General features: G+C 37.2%; 1 protein-coding gene across 1 annotated transcript in view; it reads right to left on the bottom strand.

The window, feature by feature from the left end:
• Positions 1 to 22,677, bottom strand: part of ZBTB44 (zinc finger and BTB domain containing 44) — a 114,188-nt gene that overhangs the window by 24,923 nt on the left and 66,588 nt on the right. The window contains exon 2 of the mRNA XM_006873069.1: positions 15,722 to 16,795. Coding sequence (XP_006873131.1) covers positions 15,722 to 16,739 — 1,018 coding nt within the window. The 5' untranslated portion in view covers positions 16,740 to 16,795. The remainder of the gene's footprint in view (positions 1 to 15,721; positions 16,796 to 22,677) is intronic.

Genomic DNA, 22,677 nt, shown 5'->3' with positions numbered 1-22,677 from the left:
TTTTTTTGTTATATAAACTTTTACCATGCCCCCACAAATGATATAAAAAGAACTAAACTGGAGTGTAATATAACATTATAGCAGATGGTCCCTCTTAAAATTACCCATCTTTTACAAACTAAAATCTTATCTAAATCTTGGCTTTTACATCCCTAATTTGATGGACTCTAATTAAGGGAAGTAAAATAAAGGACCCCTACCTCTGGTACAAACAATCCATGGGTATTAAATGCACCAAAAGCTAAAAATGAAAACCACACCAATCAAATTAAAGAGGTAAAACCAATGTTTTTAGAATTTTATCCATACTTCTGCAATTCAACAAAAAGATAATCCACTTAAAAAATGGGCAAAGGAATAGTTATTTCTCCAAAACAAATTATATAAATGCTCAATAAGCACATAAAAAGATATGAGGATACGTCAAAAAGTACTGCTATAAACCGATAGAAACATTTATTAAATAAAAATATCAAAATGTGAAGTTTATTTTTTGACATCTCCTTTCTAAACATTTCTGAAGGTGATGCTTCCATCTTTCCAACCCTTTCCTGAAGAATTCTGTGCTCTTTGATTTACATCTTGGTATACTTAATTGTACTTCTAAGAAATCTGTACCTAGACCAAGAAGCAGTTGTTCTAACAGAACATGGGAACACTGAATGTTTTAAAATTGGGAAAGGTGTGAGACAGGGTTGTATTCTTTCACCATACTTATTCAACCTGTATGCAGAGCAAATAATACGAGAAGCTGGGTTCTATGAAGAAAAATGTGGCATCAGGATTGGAGGAAGACTCATTAACAACTTGCAATATGCAGATGATACAACCTTGATCGCTGAAAGTGAAGAGGACTTGAAACATTTACTTATGAAGATCAAAGAGCACAGCCTTCGATATGGATTACATCTCAATGTCAAGAAAACAAAATCCTCACCACTGGACCAATAAACAACATTCTTATCAATGGAGAAATGATTGAAGTTGTCAAGGACTTCATTATTGGATCAACTATCAACACTCGCGGAAGCAGCAGTCAAGAGATCAGACGACGTATTGCACTGGGCAAATCTGCTGCACAGGAACTTTTTAAAGTGTTGAAGAGCAGAGATGTCAGCTTGAGGACTAAGGTGTGCCTGACCCAGGCCATTGTGTTTTCAATAGCCTCATATGGATGCGAAAGCTGGACAGTGAATAAGGAGGATCATAGAAGAATTGATGCCTTTGAGTTGTGGTGTTGGAGGAGAATACTGAAAGTGCTATGGACTGCCAAAAGAACCAATAGATCTGTTTTGGAAGAAGTGCAGCCAGAGTGCTCCTTGGAGGCCAGGATGGGTAAGCTTCGTCTTTCCTACTTTGGACATATTGTCCGGAGGAAACAATCGTTGGAGAAGGATGTCATGCTGGGTAAGGTGCAGGGTCAGAGAAAAAGAGGAAGACCCCCAACGAGATGGATCAGCCAGGTGGCATCATTGATGGACTCAAGTGTGGCAGCGGTAGTAAGGTTGGCCCAGGATTGGACATTGTTTCGTTCTGCTGTGCATGGGGTCGCTATGAGTCGGTTCCGACTCGATGGCACCTGACAACAACAACATACTCAAAATGCAGTAGTTTTAGCATTCTCGAGGGATTTAAATCATGTTCCTTTTAAATGTTGAGTTTTGATAACAAAAAGAAACCTGAAAACACAACTATGAATGTGGTGGAACACTGTTGTTGTCAGCTGGGTTTTATGAAGAAAAATGTGGCATCAGGATTGGAGGAAGAGGAAGACTCATTACCAACCTGCGACAAGCAGATGATACAACCTTGCCTGTTGAAAGTGTAGACGACTTACCGTCTTCGGTATGGGTTGCACCTCAATGTAAAGAAAACAAAAATCCTCACAAGTGGACCAATAAACAACATCCATATAAATGGGGAAAAGAATGAAATTATCAAAGACTTCATTTTGCTTGGAGCAACCATCAACACTCATGGAAGCAACAGTCAAGAAATCAAAAGACATATTGCATTAGGCAAATCTGTCGCACAAGACTTCTTTAAAGTGTTCAATAGCAAAGATTTCTGTTGAGGACTAAGGTGTGCCTGATGCAAGCTGGTTATTTTCCAATAACCCCATATGTATGTTGGACAGTGAATAAGAAGACCGTTTAAGTACTGATGCATTTGAGTTATAGTGTTGGAGGAGAACATTACAAGTACCATGGACTGCCAAAAGAAGAAACCAGTCTGCTGGAAATACAGCCAGAATGCTCCTCGGAAGCTATGATGGCCAGACCTCATCTCTCATACTTTAGACATTATTATCATGAGGGTCCAGTCCGTGGAAGATATGTTTGGTATAGTAGAAGGTTGGCGAGAAAGAGGAAGACCCCCCGACGAGTTGGATTAGCACAGTGACGGCATCAATGTTCAGGCTTAGCAAGGATTGTGAGGTTGGTGTGGGACCAGGCAGTGTTTCATTCTGTTGTGCTATGAGTAGGTGCCCACTCGATGGCATCTAACAACAATAAACAATTACTCCATTCTTTCTCTAACCCTCTTGTTGTTGTTAAGTGCTATCGAGTCGATTCCCACCCATAGCGACCCTGTATAGGGTTTCTGAGGGGCAGCTGGTGAGCTTGAATCGCCGACCTTGTAGTTCAAATGGCTTTGCAGTCTGGGGCATTAACCCACAGTGCCACACCAGGATCTCACCCCCTAGATCCTTGTTATTGTTAAGTGCCATCGAATCAGTTATAGATATGTTATGGACTCCTGTTAGTGTAGGATCAGCACTAGACTGTGAACCACAGGCTGACAGTTCAAATCCATTAGCTGCTCCTTGGAAACCCTATACAACGTTGCTATGATTGGAATAAACTCGACGGCACTTAACAACAACAATAACAATGTAATAAATATATTAGTTTGCCATATAAAAAGATCATGGTTAAATTTCACTGAAACTTAAAACTTTCAACTTAGTGTTTATGAGTTAAATAAGTTACCACTCTTTCCATAACTTGATAAAATAAGAGGAAATATATAAAAACTATATTTAACAAAGTGAAAAATAACCAGTTGTTGTGGACTTAATTGTGACTTAATGGGACCCTATATATGTCAAAATGATTTTTTTGAAGCACAGTGGAGCCTGTGAGAGATGGAACTTGATGGGACTACCTGGCTTTTCTGGTCTATTAAATTTTCTATGTTTGACAGAGTACAGTCTTACCACTTTTTTATCGTTCGTTTTAATGGAAAATATGTTGTTTTCTTTCCTGTCAGGTTTCTGCCTTACACAGGTTCCAGGTTTCCCAGGTTTTACTGTAGGTTACCATAAAGAGAAATAAAAGGCCTTTCTTCAATGGGATGAACTTGGATCATCAACCTCTAGGTAAGCAGCCAAGCATATTAACTGTTAGCATCCTCCAGGGACTAAAATGGAAAATACTAGCTGTCTTATTTATTTATTTGATGTCTTTCAAAAAAAAATTAATTTTATGGAAGTCTTACAATTTTACAAATCAAGAGTAATGTATTAACTAAACTGTATCAGATTATTAACTAACTTTAAGACATTAGATATATGATTAATAATATTTTAAGTACAGTTTCTAAAAAGAAATTCAAAACATCAATGGTTATTTGCTCAGTCACATATTTATTAGTGGCAAAAACTGGCAGTAGAATCCAGATCTGTCTGACTTTAAGTCCTAGACTATTAACCATTACCACACTGCATCTCCATATGAATACTGCTCTAATACCAACATCCTCCCAATTACTCTACCAGCCCATCCTAACAAGTTTACTTTCACTAATAATAGTAAGTACATAAATTCAACACCTCATCTGTCCTATATCAATCACCCTTTTTTTTTAAATGGCAGAGGTTTTAGAGCCTAGAAAAACCATAATTCCTTTGATATAGTCTAGATAAACTACAGATTATCTAGAATTAAATCATGGTCTTTAGTGTATCTACATAATTGAATATTGCTCGATAATTTCCACATTTTGTTATATCTCTTTTCTTTGAAACGGGCACTTAGTTGGTCAGGTAGCTGTCTTCCAAATTTCTTGGCATAAATGAGCAAGTACTTCCAGCATTGCACCCAGTGTTGAAATACCTCAGCACTGGTGACCTAACAGACTGTGGAAACGACTAAACAATATTATAATCACTTGCAAGTAAAATTTTGTAGAACCTCATTAAAAAATGGCTGCAGCTGTACATTGACAGGGAGCTAACAGATATTAAAACTGGAGTCAGAAGACATGGAACAAGGAATATCACTGCAGACGTCAGAAAGATGCTGTACTATCTGAAAGCAGAGAATATAGAAAGATTCTCTGTGTTTTACTGACTATGCAAAGGTATTTTGTGGAGAATAAATTATGGATAACACTGGGAAAAATGGGAATTCCAGAACATTTAATTGGGCTCATGCTGAAACTTTATGTAGACCAAAAGGCAAGTCATTCAAACAGAACAAGGCTTTAGTATCAGGAAAGGTATGTCAGGGTTGTATCTTTTCACCATACCAGTTCAACCTGTATGCTAAGCACATAATCCTAGAAGCAAACTACAGCACCATTAACAACGAGAGGACACAATATTGCTTGCTAAAACTGAAGAGGACTTGAAGTACTTACTGAGGAAAATCAAAGACTACAGTCTTTAGTATGAATTACATCTCAAAATAAAACAAAAATCCTCATGACTAGACTAACAAGCAACATCATAATAAAGTAAAAAGAATGAAGTTGCCCAGGAATTAATTTTTCTTGGATTAACAATCAATGCCTGGGGAAATAGCAGTCAAGAAGCTAAATATAATGTATTTATATTGATCAAATCTCTTGAAAATTTGCTGTTAAAAAGCAAAGCTGTCACTTTGAGAACTATGGTGTGCTAAGGTATTTTCAATCACCTCATAGACATACAAAAACTGGACAAAAGGATAAGGAATACTGAAGAATCGATGCCTTTGAATTATGGTGCTAATGAAGAATATTGAATATACCACAGACTGCCAGAAGAACAAATAAATATGTCTGGGAAGAAGTATAGCTAAATGCTCCTTAGAAGGCATGATGGGAAAACTTTTTCTCATGTATTTGGACATGTTATCAGGAGGGACAAATTGCTAAAGAAGGATATCATGTTTGATAAAGAGAGAGTCAAAGGAAAGAAGGAAAGAAAGAAAAAGACCCTCAATGAGATGGACGGACACAGTGGCTGCAACAATGGGTTCAAACATAAGAATGATCGTGAGAATGGTGGAGGACCAGGCACTGCTTATTCTTTTATACACAGGGTTGCTGTGAGTCAAAAATGATGTAATGGCATCTAACGACACACCAAACAGTTTAAAATAAATAATATAGCCATACCATGAAGACCTTTTCACTTAAAAAAGTTTTTAAGAAATACACCAGAACTTGATGACTTCATTTTTTTGAATAACTAAGATGCAATTTATAGCTTAGCAGCTATTTTTCCCTTCTAAATCTGCTGTATTTATTGCCATTTGCTCTACCCCAGGGCTATCTGATTTTACAACTTTATGCTAACCAACTGGCAACAAAGGGAATTTAAAATCACAAGTAAAATCCCATTTGAATAAATTCAATGGATAATCATTTTATTGTTATTTTGGAATTTTCTGATAATGCACATACCAAAACTATATTCTCAGCCCATATAATTACAACTTCTTTAATGTCAGCAAGTAAATTACTACATATTGCATAAAAAATACCATGCACATTTCCCTTTTCTCCCTCCCATATAGTACGCAGTAATTTCAACAAAGTGAGGTGGCACTGGAGGCACTCACTCATCTATACCAAGAAATTTGGAAGACAACTGATTGGAAGAGATCCGTATTTGTGTCTATTCCAAAAAGGGGTGACCCAACGGAATGCAGAAACATCATATCCCATGTGACTAGGGTTTTACTAAAGGCAATACAGAAATGGCTGCAACCATACACATTGACAGAGAACTTCCAGAGGTTTAAGCTGGATTCAGAAGAGGCCATGGAATGAGGGATATCATTGCTGATGTCCGATGGATCTTGGCTGAAAACAGAGAATACCAGAAAGATGTTTACCTGTGCTTTATTGACTATGCAAAGGCTTTTATTTGTGTGGATCATGACAAGCTAAGGACAACACTGCGAAGTAGGAGTATCCCAGAACACTTAATTGTGCTCATGAGGAACCTGTATATAGATCAAGAGGCAGTTGTTTGAACAGAACATGGAACACTGAATGGTTTAAAATTAAGAAAGGTATGTGACAGGGTTGTATTCTTTCACCATTACTTATTCAACATGTATTCTGAGCAAATGATCTGAGAAGCAGGTTATATGAAGAAAAACATGGCCATCAGGATTGGAGGAAGATTCATTAAAAACCTGCGATATGCAGATGAGACAACCTTGCTTGCTGAAAGTGAAGAGGAAATATAATACTTACTGATGAAGATCAAAGACCATAGCCTTTGTTATAGATTGCATCTCAATGTAAAGAAAACAAAAATCCTCACCACTGGACCAATAAACAACATTCTAATCAATGGAAAAAAGACTGAAGTTGTCAAAGACTTCATTTTTCTTGGATCAACCAACACATCCAAGAAATCAAATGATGTATTGCATTAGATAAATCTGCTGCACAAGACCTTCTTAAAGTGTTGAAGCGTAAAGATGTCAGCTTGAGGACTAAGGTGTGCCTGACCCAAGCCATGGTATTTTCAATAACCTCATATGCATACGAAAGCTGGACAGTGAATAAGGAAGACCGTAGAAGAATGGATGCCTTTGAGTTATGGCGTTGGAGGAGCATATTCAAAGTACTATGGGCTGTCAAAAGAACAAACAGATCTGTGTTGGAAGAAGTACATGTAAAGTGCTCATTGGAGGTCAGGATAGCCAGACCTCATCTCTCATACTTTGGACATACTGTCAGGAGGGACCAGTCACTGGAGAGAGGTATCATATCTGGTAAGGTGGAGGGTCAGAGAAAAAAAGGAAGAAAAAGACCGCCAGTGAGACGGATTGGCAAAGTCGAAGCATCAAAGCGCTTAAGTATGGCAACAATTGTGAGGTTATCCCAGGACTGGGCAGTGTTTCATTCTGTTGTGCATAGGGTCACTATGAATTGGTACGACTCTATGGCACCTAACAACCACAACATCAATATATCACAAGAATTTAATTATTATTTATTTTTTAGTTTTGTTTTAAGAGTGTAGACTTGGAGTTAATTTACGAATCGGGCTGCTAATCTCATGGTCAGCAGTTCGAAACTACCAGCTGTTCTGTGAGAAAAGATGAGGCTTTCTGCTCCTGTAAAGATTTACAGCCTCAGAAACCCTATGCAGGCTCACAATGAGTCGGAACCGACTCCACGGCTCATAACAACAACAAGACGTTTATTGATAGTGACTAGTATTAGATACTAAGGAGCTCTGGTAGCGTAGTGGTCACGAATTGGGCTGCGAACCACAAGGTCAGCAGTTCGAAACTACCAGCTGCTCTGCAGGAGAAAGATGAGGCTTTCTGCTCCCATAAAGAATTACAGCCTTGGAAACCCTGTTCAGGGTCGCTATGGGTTGGAACCGACTCAACGGCACTTAAACAACAACAGGGAAGCCCAGTTAATACCACTGCTATTCAAATTTATGAACCAACCACTAAAGCCAGTGAGAGGATGAAACAGAAGAATTCTACCAACTTATTCAATTTGAAATTGATCAAACATGCAATCAAGATGTATTGATCATTACTGGTAATGGAATGCAAAGATTGGGAACAAAGAGGAAGGATCAGTAGTTGGAAAATATGGCCTTGGTGATAGAAATGATGCTGGAGAACACATGATAAAATTCTGCAAAATCAATAATTTGTTAATTTCAAATACCTTCTTTACACAGCATCAGAAATGACTATACACATGGACCTCACCAGATGGAATATACAGAAGTCAAATTGACTACATCTGTGGAAAGAGATGATGGAAAGCTCTATAACATCAGTCAAAACAAGGCCAGGAGCAGACTGTGGAACAGACCATCAATTGCTCATATGCAAATTCAAACTGAGGCTGAAGAAAATGAAAACAAGTCCATGAGAACCAAAATATGACCTTGAATATTTCCCACCTGAATTTAGAGATTATATGAAGAACAGATTTGATACATTAAACACTAAAGACGGAAGCCTGGAAGAGTTGTGGGATGACATCAAGAGCATCATACAGGAAGAAAGCAAAAAGTCATTAAGAGGACAAGAAAGAAGGAAAAGATCAAAATAGAAGAGACACTGAAACTTGCTCTCCAATGTAGAGATGCTAAAGCAAATGGAAGAAATGAGGAGGTACAAGAGCCGAACAGAAAATTTCAAAGATCAGCTCGAGAAGACAAAGCCAAATATTACAACCAAGTATGCAAAGATCTGTAGTCAGAAAACCAAAAGGGAAGAACACGGTTAGTATTTCTTAAGCTGGAGGAACTGAAGAAAAAATTCAAGCCTCGACTTTCATTATTGAAGGATTCTTTGGGCAACTTACTGAATGAAGCAGAAAGCATCAAAAGAAGATGGAAGGAATACACAGTCACTGTACCAAAAGAAAATGGTTGATGTTCAGCCATTTCAAGAGGTAGCATATGATCATGAGCCAATGATACTGAAGGAAGTAGTTCAAGGTGCATTTGAAGGAATTGGCAAAGAACAAGGCACCAGGAATCGATGGAATGAAAACTGAAATCTTTCAAGAAAGTGAGGAGACACTGAAGGCACCCACTCATCTACGCTAAGAAATTTGGAAGACAACTATCTGGCCAACTGATTGACAGATATCCATATTTGTGCCCATTCCAAAGAGAGGTGACCCAATGGAATGCGAAAATCATTGGATAATATCTATGATATCCCATGCGAGTAAAGAAAGTTTTATTGAAGGGAATACAGAAACGGCTGCAAGCATACATTGATTGACAGAGAACTTCCAGAGGTTCAAGATGGATTCAGAAGAGGCTATGGAACGAGGGATATCATTGCTAACGTCAGATGGATCTTAGCTGGAAGCAGAGAATACCAGAAAGATGTTTACCTGTGCTTTACTGACTACACAAAAGCTTTCAACTGTGTCAATCACGACAAGCTATGGACAACAACACTGCAAAGTGTAAGTATTCCAGAACACTTAACTGTGCTCATGAAGACTCTATACCTGGACCAAGAGGCAGTTGTTTGAACAGAACATGGAAACACTGAATGGTTTCAAATTAAGAAAGGTATGCAACAGGGTTGTATTCTTTTCCCATACTTGTTCAACCTGTATGCTGAGCAAATAATCTGAGAAGCTGGGTTATATGAAGAAAAACATAGCGTCAGGATTGGAGGAAGACTCATTAACCACCTGTGATATGCAGATGATACAACCTTGCTTGCTGAAAGAGAAGACAACTTAAAATACTTAATGATGAAGATCAAAGCACAGTCTTCGTTATGGATTGTATCTCAATGTAAAGAAAGCAAAAATCCTCACCACTTGACCAACAGACAACATTCTTATCAATGGAGAAAAGACTGAAGTTGTCAAGGACACTTCATTCTTCTTGGATCAACTATGAATACTCATGGAAGCAGCAGTCACGACATCAAAGGACATATCACATTAGGCAAATCTGCTCCACAAGACCTTTTTAAAGTGTTGAAGAGCAAAGATGTCAGCTTGAGGACTAAGGTGCACCTGACCCAAGCCATGGTATTTTCATTAACTTCATATGCATGCAAACGCTGGACAGTGAATAAGGAAGACTGTAGAAGAACTGATGCTTTTGAGTTATGGTGTTGGAAGAGAATATTGAAAGTGCCATGGGCTGCCAAAAGAATAAACACTTCTGTGCTGGAAGTGCTCTTTGGAGGCCAGGATGGCTAGACCGCGTCTCTCATACTTCGGACATATTGTCAGGAGGGACCAGTTGCTGAAGAAGGATATCATGTTTGGCAAGGTGTAGGGTCAGCAAAAAAGAGGAAGACCCCTAGCGAGATTGACTGGCAATGTGCTCAAGCATGACAACAATTGTCAGGTTGTTCTAGGACTGGGCAATGTTTCGTTTTGTTGTGCATAGGGTTGCTATGAATCAGTACCTACTTGATGGCACCTAACAACAACAACAACAAGGTGTCTTCAAGATTCAAGTCTCTAGTAACTGAACAAGATCTTGGTCATATCAACCAACAGTAATGATCTCCTGCCATCAGATACTTGATTAAATATGGGTTCCTTTTTATTTAAAGAAGCTCTGGTAGTAGAGTCATTAAAGCACTGAGTTGCTAGCCAAAAGGTTGGTGCTTTGAAACCATCAGGTGTCTGTCAGGTGAAAGATGTGGCAGATTGCTTCTGTAAAGATTTACAGTCCAGAAAACCCTATCGGATAGTTCTATTTTGCCCTATATGGTCATGATTTGGAATCGACTAGACAGTAGTGGGTTGGTTTGGTTTTGGTGGTCATTTAAATTCTTCAGTTCTTAAATTCTTAGTCCATATTTAGAAACATGATCTTTGGTGGGTAATTCATGATCAAAATTCTTTGTTGGCTTTTCTTCTTTCCCTTCCTAATACTGAGTATGAATACGTCTCAAAGATCAGTCTTTGGGTTTTAGCATACACACATTGTACTTTGAGTTGGTTCCGTTCATAGCAGCACTGTAGGGCAGAGTAGAATCATCTGATAGGGGTTCTGAGGCTGTAGTCTTTACAGGAGCAGATTCCCAGGTCTTTTCTTTCAGGGAACTGCAGTGGGTTTTAATGACTGACCTTTCAGTTAGCGGCTGAGTGCTAAATTTTTGTGCCACTAGGGCTCTAGGCAAAAACATATATATTTTTCCCTATTAAGATATAATCTGAACCTTTTTTTAAAAAAGACAAAACACCAAAAACACCCCAATTGGTAATTTTTAATCTTGATCTACCCGATCTTGCATTTCAATTGCTTTGTGGCTTGGTATTACTTGATTCAAGGATAATTCATAAAGAATTGACATTGTTAACTTATTCTTAAAACTGAGGTACTACTTCCTTTCACTGATTTTCATATTGCAGTTACATAAATATTTTAAAAATAATTGGAGATTATCTGCATTTAAAAAAACTGGTATATTTGCACTGAAATTAATGAAAGATTGATACAATCTACCTTTGCTCCATTAGATAATATTCAACTATCTCTTTGTTCCCTAAAGTGTAACCTTTTAACTGTAGTACTAATAGCACTTTAAAAAATTCTGTTATATTTTATTCTTCTTTATATTTATTATAAAATATAAAACAAATATTTTTATCTAGTATGCATTTAAAAATGTTTGCGGATTTGACTTTATTTGTTGTTGTTAGGTGCCCTATGTACAACAGAACGAAACACTGTCCAGTCTTAAGCCATTTTACCAATTGCTGCTATACTTGAGCCCATTGCTGCTGCCACTGTGCCAATACATCTTATTGGGGGTGGGGGTGAGAGTGTGTCCTCCTGTTTTTTTTTTTTTTTTTTTTTTGCTGACCCTTGCATTTTATCAAACATGAGGTCTTTCTCCAGGGACTGGTCCCTCCTGATAATATGTCTGAAGTATGAACGATGAAGTCTGGCCATAATGACTTCTAAGGTGCATTCTGATTACAGTTCTTCCAACACAAAATTGTTCTTCTGGTAATCCATGGTACTTTTAATATTCTTCTCCAACACTATAACTCAAAAGTATCACTTCTTCTATGGTCTTCCTTACTCACTGTCTTTCACATGCATATGAGGCTACTGGAAAGATCTTGAGTCCTCAAACTGACATCTCTGCTCTTGAACATCTTAAAGAGGTCTTGTGTAGCAGATTTGCTTAATGCAATATGTCGTTTGATTTCTTGACTGCTGCTTCCATGAACGTTGATGGTGAATCCAGGCAAAATGAAGTCTTTCAAAACTTCAATCTTTTTTCCATTTATCATGATGTTATTTATTGCTGAAGTGGTGAGGACTTTTGTTTTCTATATATTGAGGTGCAACCCATACTGAATCCAGTGGTCTCAGATCTTCAACAGTAAGTCTTCATTTTCAGCAAGCAGAGTTGTATCATCTGCATACTTCAGGTTATTAATAAATCTTCCTCCAATCCTGATACTACATTTTTCTTCATATAATTCAGCTTCTCCAGATTATTTGCTCAGCATACAGGTTGAATAAGTATGGTGAATGAATACAACTCTGGCACACACCTTTCCTGATCATAAACCATTCAGTGTCCCTTTGTTTGCTGGAATGACTGCCTCTTGGTCTGTGAACAGCTTCCTCATGAGCACAATAAAGTGTTCCGAAATACTAATTCTCTGAAATGTCCATAATTTGTCATGATCCACACAAAGTCTTTACATAGTCAATAAAGCACAGATATACATATTTCTGGTATTCTCTGCTCTCAACCAAGATCCATCTGACATCAGTAATGATATCGTTCGTATTACATCCTCATCTGAATCTGGCTTGAACTTCTGGCAGTTCCCTGTCAATAAGTCAATATACTGTTGTAGCCATTTTTGAATGATCTTGAGCAAATTTTACTTGCATGTGATAGTAATGATACTGTCCAATGGTTTCTGTATCTCACTGGGTCATCTCTCTTTGGAATGGGAACAAATATGGATCTCTTCCAGTTAATTGGCTAGGCCTCCAAATTTCTTGGCATAGATAAGTGAGCTCCTCCAGTGTTACATCAGTTTGTTGAAAATTTTCTATTTGTATTCCCCTCAATTCCCAGAGCCTTGTTCTTTGCCCATGCCTTCAATGCACCTTGGAATTCTTCCTTCTGTATCATTGGCTTTTGATCATATACTACTTCTTGAAATGGCTGAACATCAACCATTTCTTTTTGGTACAGTGACTCTGTGCATTCCATCCATCTTGTTTAGATACTTTCTGCATCATTCAATATTTTGCCTGTAGAAATCTTCAGTATTGCAGGTTGAGGCTTGTATTTCTTTCCTTAGCTCTTTCGGCTTCATAAATGGTTCTTTTGGATTTCTAACTCCAGATGTTTGGATATTTCAGTATAATATTTGACTTTGTCTTCTCCAGCTGACCTCTGAAATTTTCTGTTCAGCCATTTTACCTCCTTGTGTCTTCTATGTGCTTTAGCATCTCTAGGCAGGAGAGCAAGTTTCAGAGTCTCTTTTGACATACATTTTGATTTTTTCGTTCTTTTCTTAATGACCTTTTGCTTTCTTCTTTTATGATATTCTTGATGTCATCCACAACTCTTCTGGCCTTCAGTCATTAGTGTCTAATTCAGCAAATCTACTCTTGAGATGATTTATAAATTCAGGTGGCATATGTTCAAGGTTATATATTGGTTCTTGTGGATGTGTTTAGATTTTCTTCAACTTCAGTCTGAACTTGCATATAAGCAATTGGTAGTCTGTTCCACAGTCTTACCCTAACTTTGTTTTGACTGATGATAGGGAGCTTTCCCACTGTGTCTTTCCACAGATGTAGTAATTTTATTTCTGTGTATTCCATCTGGTGAGGTCCATGTGTACAGTCATCTTTTATGTTGTTTTTTTTACAAAGGTATGTGCAATGAAGAAGTCATTGGTCTTGCAAAATTCTATCATGCAATCTCCAGCATCATTTCTGTCACCAAGACCAAAATCTCCAACTATTGACCCTTCCTCTTTGTTTCCAACCTTTACATTTCAATTACCAGTAATTATGAAATACACCTTGATTGCATGTTTGATCAATTTCAGACTGAAGAAGTTGGGTAGAATTCTTCAATTTCATCATCACTGGCTTTAGTGGTTGGTGCATAAATTTGAGTAACAGTGGTATTAACAGATCTTCCCTGTAGGCATATAATATTATACTATCACAGAAGTATTATACTTCAAGATAGAGTTTGAAATATTCTAATGAAATTTCTCTTCAATTTGTCATTCCTGGCATAGTAAACCATGTGGCTGTCAAGATTCACAATGGCCAATACCAGTCCATTTCAGCTCACGAATGCCTAAGATATCAATGTTTATGCATTTCATCTCATTTTTGACGACTTCCAATTTTTCTAGATTCACACTTTGTATATTCATGTTCTGATGATTATTGGATGTTTACAGCTGTTTCTCTTCATTTTGAGTACTGCTCCATCCATAAATTATGGTCCTGAGAGCTTTATTCTATCTGCGTCATCATGGTTAACTCTACTTTGAGGAGGCAGCTTTTTCCCAGTTACATTTTGAGTGCCTTCCAACCTGAGGGACTCATTTTCTGGCACTAGATCTCACAGTATTCTGGTGCTATTCATCATGCTTCAATATTCAATATTCTGGTGCTATTTCAGTGTTACACTGCTATTCATAATTGTTTTTCAGTGGCTGAAAATTCGGAAGTAGTCCTCGTCTCCTTCATTCGAATCTTAGTCTGGAAGCTCACCTGAAACCTGTCCACCATGGGTGACCCTACCAGCATTCAAAATACCAGTGGTATAACTTCTAGCATCACAGCAATGTGCAAACCATTATAGTGAATTCAACAAACTGACAGAAGGGTGGTGGGAATTGACTTTTAGTATCATGAAAATCAAAGAAGACCTTGTATCTATAGAGAAAGACTATGAACTAACAGACAATAAAATGCTATTATATTATCATTATTTTTTTGTACTACTAAGACAAGGAGTCCTGGTTTGGCACTGCAGGATAAGCACTGAACAGCTAACCACAAGGTCGGTGGTTCAAACCTACCAGGTGCCCTTTGGGAACCTGTACAGTGTTGGTATGAGTTGAAACCAACTTGAAGCCACTCAACAAGAAGAAAGGGAGTGCTCCCTAAGAGATGCAAATGGTTAAAATGCTCAGCCAGACAGAAGTACCTTAGAATAAGGGTCTAGTGACCTACTAGTGAAAAATAACTAACTAAAACTAGTGTTCAAAGCTTTTCATAATTTGGCTCTCAGAGTCTAATCTTATTTCCTATTATCTTAGACACTTTTAAGGTATCCGTGTTTTATATAAACCATTTTGCACTGAATTCACATGATCAGACATGCAATGCTCCTCTCCATACCTCTGTGCTTGCATAGATGCTGTTTTTTGTTTTTTTTTTTCATTTTCACAGAAAAGTCATTTCCTCATCTAGGCAAACTCCTACATATCAAGTAAGACTAGCTCAAATATACAGTGTTAACAACTTGCTCTTTCCTTATGAACCATCACCCTTTGCTCCTATCTATCTAGCACTTCTAATACTTCATCGTCATCATTTATTCACACATCTGCCTCCTCAAATGGTTAACTCTTCAAAGTTGCAGAAATTATGTCCTTTTCAACTTCAATTCTCAATGTTAGGCATGTGATTCAGTTTCAGTAAATATTTTAATAAATAATAGGAGATTACGTTTTGAAAAAATTCGCACTTTAACATTAATGAAAGATTCATACCATCTACTTTTGCTCCAATATATATATATTATTCAACTATTTCTTTCTTTCCTAATGTGTTTCTTATAAAATATAACTGTAGCACTAATAGCATTTAAAAAAAATTTGGTTATCATGTTTTACTCTTTTTTTATATCTCCTGTAAGACCAACACAAATATTTTTATCTAATATACATTTAAAAAAACATTTGCTGAATTGCCTTTATAAGATCATGAAAAACAAAGAAAACATTATACCTATAGAGGAAGACTGTGGACTAATCAGAAGATCCTCTTGAACTTGTTCACTTCCTGGCACTGTCTGCTGATCACTCAGTGAACTCTGAGATGCACTGACAGGCTGAGACACTTCTTCATGAACCTCCTCATCACTTAACCGTTCTACTTTGACCCGGACATCTTCTTCAGCACCCAGAGGCAAGGTAGTTTTTGAGCTCTCACAAGTCACATAATCAGCTACTCTTCTATCTGTCTCAGATGGGCCAGGTAATTCTAAAGTCCGGGTATTTTCTGCCTGTTTAATCTTCTCAGGCTGAATCCTTCGATCAATTCCAAAAGGAAAGGTCCAGGGAAAAGCTAAAGAAGAGTCAACTGGTTGATTTCTATTTTCTGAGTATGAAGATGAAGAATTCAATACCTGGGGAGAACTTGTCTGTGTGCTACACTTCACAGGACTTTCAGGAGACATAACTATGTAACTTTTGCGTTTTCTCCGAGATTCTCGGCAAACAGGAATGGTTCTTTCTACCACACTGCACTCTGAAGAGACTGGAGAAATGCTTCCATCTCGAGAAGTAAAATTGCAGTTAGAATTGTTTTCTTGTCCAGCATCCAGACCCTTTTCTGATTGGCTGCTGGGGGTATTCCATAAAATGCTTGATTTCATGAACTCTGAGCAGGTGCTAGCAACACTAAACATTTGCATATAGCTGGCTGCAGCTAGAACATCAATAATATTTTCTGTGTTAATTGACAAAGTGGCTGTGTAAGCATATTCCAAAAGGGGTATAAAGCCAGTCACTGTAACATGATGCAAATCCAACACATTCTTGTTCTCCTCCTCTGCTTGGCCCACAAGTTTGGTGCGAAAGAAATCACTGCAAGCTGCTAGTACCACCTTGTGCGCCCGGAAGATTTTGTCCTGGACACGTATAGTGATATCACAAAAATGTCCATCATTTCGCAGCATATTTAGCTTTCCAAGCATTTCCTGGCTGTGGGAAGAGGAGCTATGAGTAAATGTTTTCACACCCATCTTTTTCTTTCTCTTCTACAGATGCTCTTCAAGGATGTAAATGAATCAGAAATGCCCTAAAAAAAAATACATAAAAGAAAGCATTAATTTGTGGTTTTGTAGTCGAAATAGAAAATGATTTAGATTGTTTTCATGTAACTACTACACTAATAAAAAGGATGAAAGACAGTGAGTAAGTTCAAGGTAGAAAATATATTTAAATACATTCTCCCTACCTGTTCCACAGATTTTCCAAACTATCTAATCAGTGAGCTAATGTTTTAAATACATTGCATAGTTTTAAATATGTTTGTAAATTATTAAAATTATAGAGCACTTTCTATGTGTCAACAAACACTATTCTAAATGCTTCAGATTTGATTACTTGATCATTATGATGTCTCTGTCAGGTTGTTTTTGTTGCTAAGTGCCGTCGAGTCAATTCCGACCCCGTATAGGGTTTCCGAGGAGCAGCTGGTGAGCTTGAACCACCCGCCTTGCAGTTCAAACGACTTTGCAGTCTGACGCATTAGCCCACAGCGCCACACCAGGACTCCCTCTGTCAGAACATATCATTCTCATTAAAGAAAAAAAAAAAAAAAAGGGTGTGTGTGTTAAATACCTTGCTGAATAAAGTCTGTTGTTGTTAAGTGCTGTCAAGTCAGTTTTGACTCAATGCAATCTTGTATAGGGCTTCCAAGTAGTGGCTAGTGGGTTTGAACCACCAACCTTGCTGCTTAACAGTCCAGTACTGATCCTACAGAGCCATACTAGTCTAATGTCTAGTAAATGGCAGGCCACAGTTCAAATCCAGGCAGGCTGGCTCCAGATTCTGTACTCTTAATTTCAGTGCCTCTTGTAAGCGTGGTTAAATGCCCAAGTTTCAGAATTTGAATGACCTGGGTTCTTTGCCTAACCTCTGCAAGTCTGAGTGTCCTCAACAACTTCCCTAACACTGTTACACATGATTAAAAGTAGTAACCAAACAGTAAATTCTAAAAACGAAGTCAATGCTTTGCCCAGTTCTTGGCACATGCAAATGCTCCACCAATAATGATGCTGTTGTTAGTGCCATGGAGTCAATTCCAACTCACAGTGCCTCTGCAGCAAGGAGCAGCTTGTGGGTTTGAACCACCAATCTTGTGGTTCAAATCAACCTTGTGGTCCAGCAATTTATCTTACATTGTCATACGAGGACTCCACTAATGATAACAAATTATTATTATTAGTTTTGTACTGTCAGTACAATAAAATAAGAATCTTTCTGGAAGTAAATTTACCTCCCCTTCCCCCCCAAAAAAGATATTTAGTAATCAATCAACTGTTTGAATTTGCTTTTAACAATAGAAGATAGTTTGACTTAAATTCTTACTTTCAATTTAGTAAATCTAATAATGCTTTAGTTTGTCAGTATTCTTTTCCCAACCTCTTTTATAACTACTATGACTTTGAACCACAAGGTCAGTGGTTCAAACCCACCAGCTGCTCCTTGGAAACCCTGTACAGGGTCATTATGAGTCAGAACTGACTCAATGGCACTTAACAACAACAATAATGTGAAGTTAGGGGAGCACAGGGGCTGTGTAGGATAAGCACTGGATGGCAAATGACAAAGTTGGCAGTTCAAGCCCACTAGCCATTCCATAGGAGAAAGATGAGGCTTGCTGCTCTCTCCAAGATTTACATCTTCAGAAACCCTATGCAGAGTTGCTATGAGTTGGAATCAACTCAACAGCACTTAACAACAATGTTAAGTCAGGGAGGCTTCTATTACTTGTTTGTTTGTTGTTGTTAAGTGCTGTTGAGTCAATTCTGACTTACAGAAACTCTATATAGAGTTTCTAAGGAGTGACTGTTCAATGACTTGAACACATCAGCTGCTCCATGGGGGTAAGATGAGGCAGTCTGCAAAAGATCTGCAGCCTTGGAAGCCCTGGAGAGCACTTCTATTCTGCTCCATGGGATCATTATAAGTCAGAATCGACTCGACAGCAGAGGGTATTGATTTTATGTAAGATAAGTAACATTTCTTTCTTTCTTATGTTGCTGTTGTTAAGTGCATTTGAATCGGTTCTAATTCATAGTGACCTTAATAGGGTTTCCAAAGAGCAGTTAGTGGGTTTGAACTGCAGACCTTGTAGTTAGTAGTCCAGTACTTATCCTACAGCACCACACCAATACCCCTTCTATTTATTGTTGCTGTTGTTAAGGGCCATTGAGTTGGTTCTGACTTATAGAAACCCTGTATAGGCAGCTGGTGGGTTTGAACTGCTGAACAATTGTTTATCCTACAATGCCACACCAGTCCCTTTGCTGCAGGATTAGCACTGGACTGTGAACCACGAGGTCAGCAGTTCAAACCCACCAGCTGCTCTTCAGAAACCCTGTACAGGAAGTAGTTATGAGTAGGAACTGAGCTGATGGCACTGAACAAGAACGACTAAAATAAAAACAGAACTGACTTTGCTTCTTCATCACAGCAAAATTGGAGAAAATAGGTTTTGTAAATCATCACTGTTGTTGTTAAGTGCCGTCGAGTTTGTTCTGACCCAAATTATCATTAGATTTATAAAAATTAAAATGCCTGAAAAATACAGCCACTAATATAAAATGATGCTGAAAATGGTGAATATTTCATAAAATGGAAAAATGTTTGGTGTTGAGTATTAAGTGAATCTATAATTACTGGCATAGAAAAAACACTCAATAATGGTAGCTATTATTATTTTATATTTAAGGAAAATGTGATACAAGCATAAACAGACTATGATTCTGTTTTTGTAAAAAAAAAGTACATCTATGTTTGCATTCACATCACATACCACAGAACAAGAAAATATGAGTACGAACCAGAGATTCATGGAGTTCCTAACGATTCATGATCCCTCTGAAATTGTATTAAGAATAATGTCTACTTGCATTTATGACAACTTTCATTACATTCAAGGGAATTTCTGCTCATCAATATGTTTACAACCTTTGTTACAAAAATAATTTGGGCAGTGATTATCTATGGAGGCTAAATATATAGGTGCGTATATCCTTCTTTTTATTAAATTAAAACAGAAACAAACAAACAAACAAACAAAAATACATCATATACTGATGTTTACCGTTGGGGTTTCAGGTACTGGAGTTTAGACTATAGACTTACAAAGAATTGTTTAATTTCTCTTTTCCCTTCAAAGTCTTTCAAAAATATAAAGACAGCAGTCACATTCCCACTTCCTCTTCTTTAAGCAGAACTAGTCCCTTTACATGTTCCTTAGACTTTGATTAGTATTCTTGCTATCAGGAAGGTGCTCTGCTCTGTTGAACAATTTCCACTTCTCAATGCTCCTTCAAGATTGGGTCCCAGAGAGATACAGGGAGGAAAAAAATAAATAAGGTAAACAGAGGTAAACACTATTTACAGTTGGTACATGAAGTCGGGATTGCAACCATGTAATGAAGCAAAGTATATGATTTGTTGAATGTAAAACTGATGATCTGCTCTGTAAATCTTCACTCAATTCAGAATAAAAATTTGAAAAAAAAAAAAAAAAAAGATTGGTCCTAGAACTACACACAATATGACAGGAATGGTATGATGAACTTTGGTAGAATTACATTGAGGGTAACTTTTATTTTATTTGCCTCACTTGTTATAGACAATTTTGGCAAAACTAACTCAGGTATTTTGACAGTCATATCATATATGGACTCACTTCAATTTTGTTCACAGTAACCAAAATTTAATTCAATAACTAACTTACTAGATGTGAGATACTTTGTGATGTGAAGTGAGGGACATATGTACAAATGACATATTTTCCCTGACCTCAGTATGCTTACAGTCCTATGTAGAGGGTACATGTATACAACTAAAACTACAAAACATATGATATGGAGATAGTTTGTAATAAAGTGCTATGGGAAGCAAAGAATGGAATGCCTGATTCTGATAGTGCAAGGTAAAACAAGTTTCAGAAAGGAAATATTATTTAAACAAGGGCTAATGAATGTAATGTGGCACTGTAGGATCAGCACTGGACTGTCAACCACATGGTCAGAGTTCAAACCCACTAGCTGCTACTCATAAATCCTATGCAAGGTTACTATGAGTCAGAACTGACCTGACAGCACTTAACAACACTAAAGACAATGAAGGTAGACTACTGATGGTTTAAAAAATGAAAGCTCCCAAATATAATGGGATTATATGATATTGGTAAGTGCTCATGAACCGAATGTGACTACTTGTAAAATGTGTGTACACTCACTCCTCACTTATTGACATGGATAGGTTCCAAAGTTCAGATCATTATGGGAAAGTTGGTGTTATGGAAAATGGAAGACAACCACAACAGATCACAAAATGGGGGATAACTACATCATTGTATGGCAAATTATATCATTACCTAACTGCCAAACCACTGAGAATCATGGCACAGGCAAGGTGACACACAACCTTACCCGTTACAGCCAGTGTTACTCTCACCTTGCACCATGGCATTTGTTATATGTCTGTGGAAACTTTGCCGCAGTTTACTCTTCAATGAAAAATTAAGTTGAAAAATATATTTCTGATGTACTGCTATACAATGCAGCAAGACTTGTAAAACAAATGAAATTTTGTGATTTAAAAGCATCACAAGTAATATCAGACAATTTAAAATCCTGAAAATATAACCTGAAATCTTCTAAATTAGTTAATTCTATTACAGAAACACTCATTTCTCACCATGTATACAGATGAATATGTGTGCAATTATATAATTTGGAGCAATTTAAAATTTGTATTGAGTAAAGAGAAATATTAATTTTCCTTACTAATTTAGAGTTTATATAGCATTCAAGATTAATAAAAATGTATTTAACAGTTTCAAATTTGAACTGTCCAGCAGTTCAGAAATAGTTCCATCCCTAGCACTTGTATTCCAAGTAACTGATGAAATACTATACAGGTTAATGAAAGTTGTACTTACTAGCAAGTTCTTTAACTAAAAAAATCCAAACTTTTGCTTTGCAGTTTTAAAAACATGGAAAGATAATCCATGTTCATGAAATGAACTTAATACTGTTAATATGTCAATACTACCTAAAGTGATCTGTAAACTCAATACAATCCCTATCATAATTCCAGCAGCTTTTCCATTTCTTTCAGATGTGAGACACTTCATTGTGTGCTTTTGGTGTCATAACTTTTGATGTCTTTTAGAATTGGAAAAGTCAATCCATCCTCAAATTCATATGGAATTGCAAGGAGTCTCAAATACCGGAAACAATCTTGAAAAAGAACAAAGTAGTAATATTTACACTTTCCAATTTCAAAACATACTACTGTATTCAAAACAGACTGTACAGGTACAAAGACAGACCAATGAGAGTCCAGAAATCAAACTAAACACCTAGGGTCAACTGATTTTTGACAAGGTATTTCAGTGAATGGTGCTGGGCCAACTGGATCTCCATATGCAAAATAATTAAGACCTGTATCTCATACTAGCCAAAAATTAACTCAATATGGATCAATTACCTAACTATAAAAACTAAAACCCAAAACATACCTTTAGAAGAAAACATAAGGGTAAAGCTTCAAGACCGAGTTTTTGACAATAAATTCTTAGTTATAACACTAAAAGCACAAACAAAATACAAAATTGGTAAATTGGATTTTATCAAAATTATACATTTGTACACCAGAGGATTTTATCAAGAAAATAAAAAGACAAGCTACAAATTAGGAAACTATACTTGGCAACAATATATCTAATAAAGGCTTATTATCTAGATAATATAAGGAGCTCTGGTCGTGTAGTGGTTATGAATTGGGCTGCAAACCGCAAGGTCAGCAGCTCAACTACCAGCTGCTCCGTGGGAGAAAGATGAGGCTTTCTGCTCCCATAAAGATTTACAGCCTCGGAAACCCTGTACAGGGTCGCTATGAGTGGGAACCGACTCCACAGCACATAACAAC

This window comes from Chrysochloris asiatica, unplaced genomic scaffold (assembly GCF_000296735.1).
Source record: "Chrysochloris asiatica unplaced genomic scaffold, ChrAsi1.0 scaffold00222, whole genome shotgun sequence".
NCBI lineage: Eukaryota > Metazoa > Chordata > Mammalia > Afrosoricida > Chrysochloridae > Chrysochloris > Chrysochloris asiatica.
The sequence above is the reverse complement of the archived record's forward strand: the minus strand, read 5'-3'. Positions and strand labels throughout refer to the sequence as shown.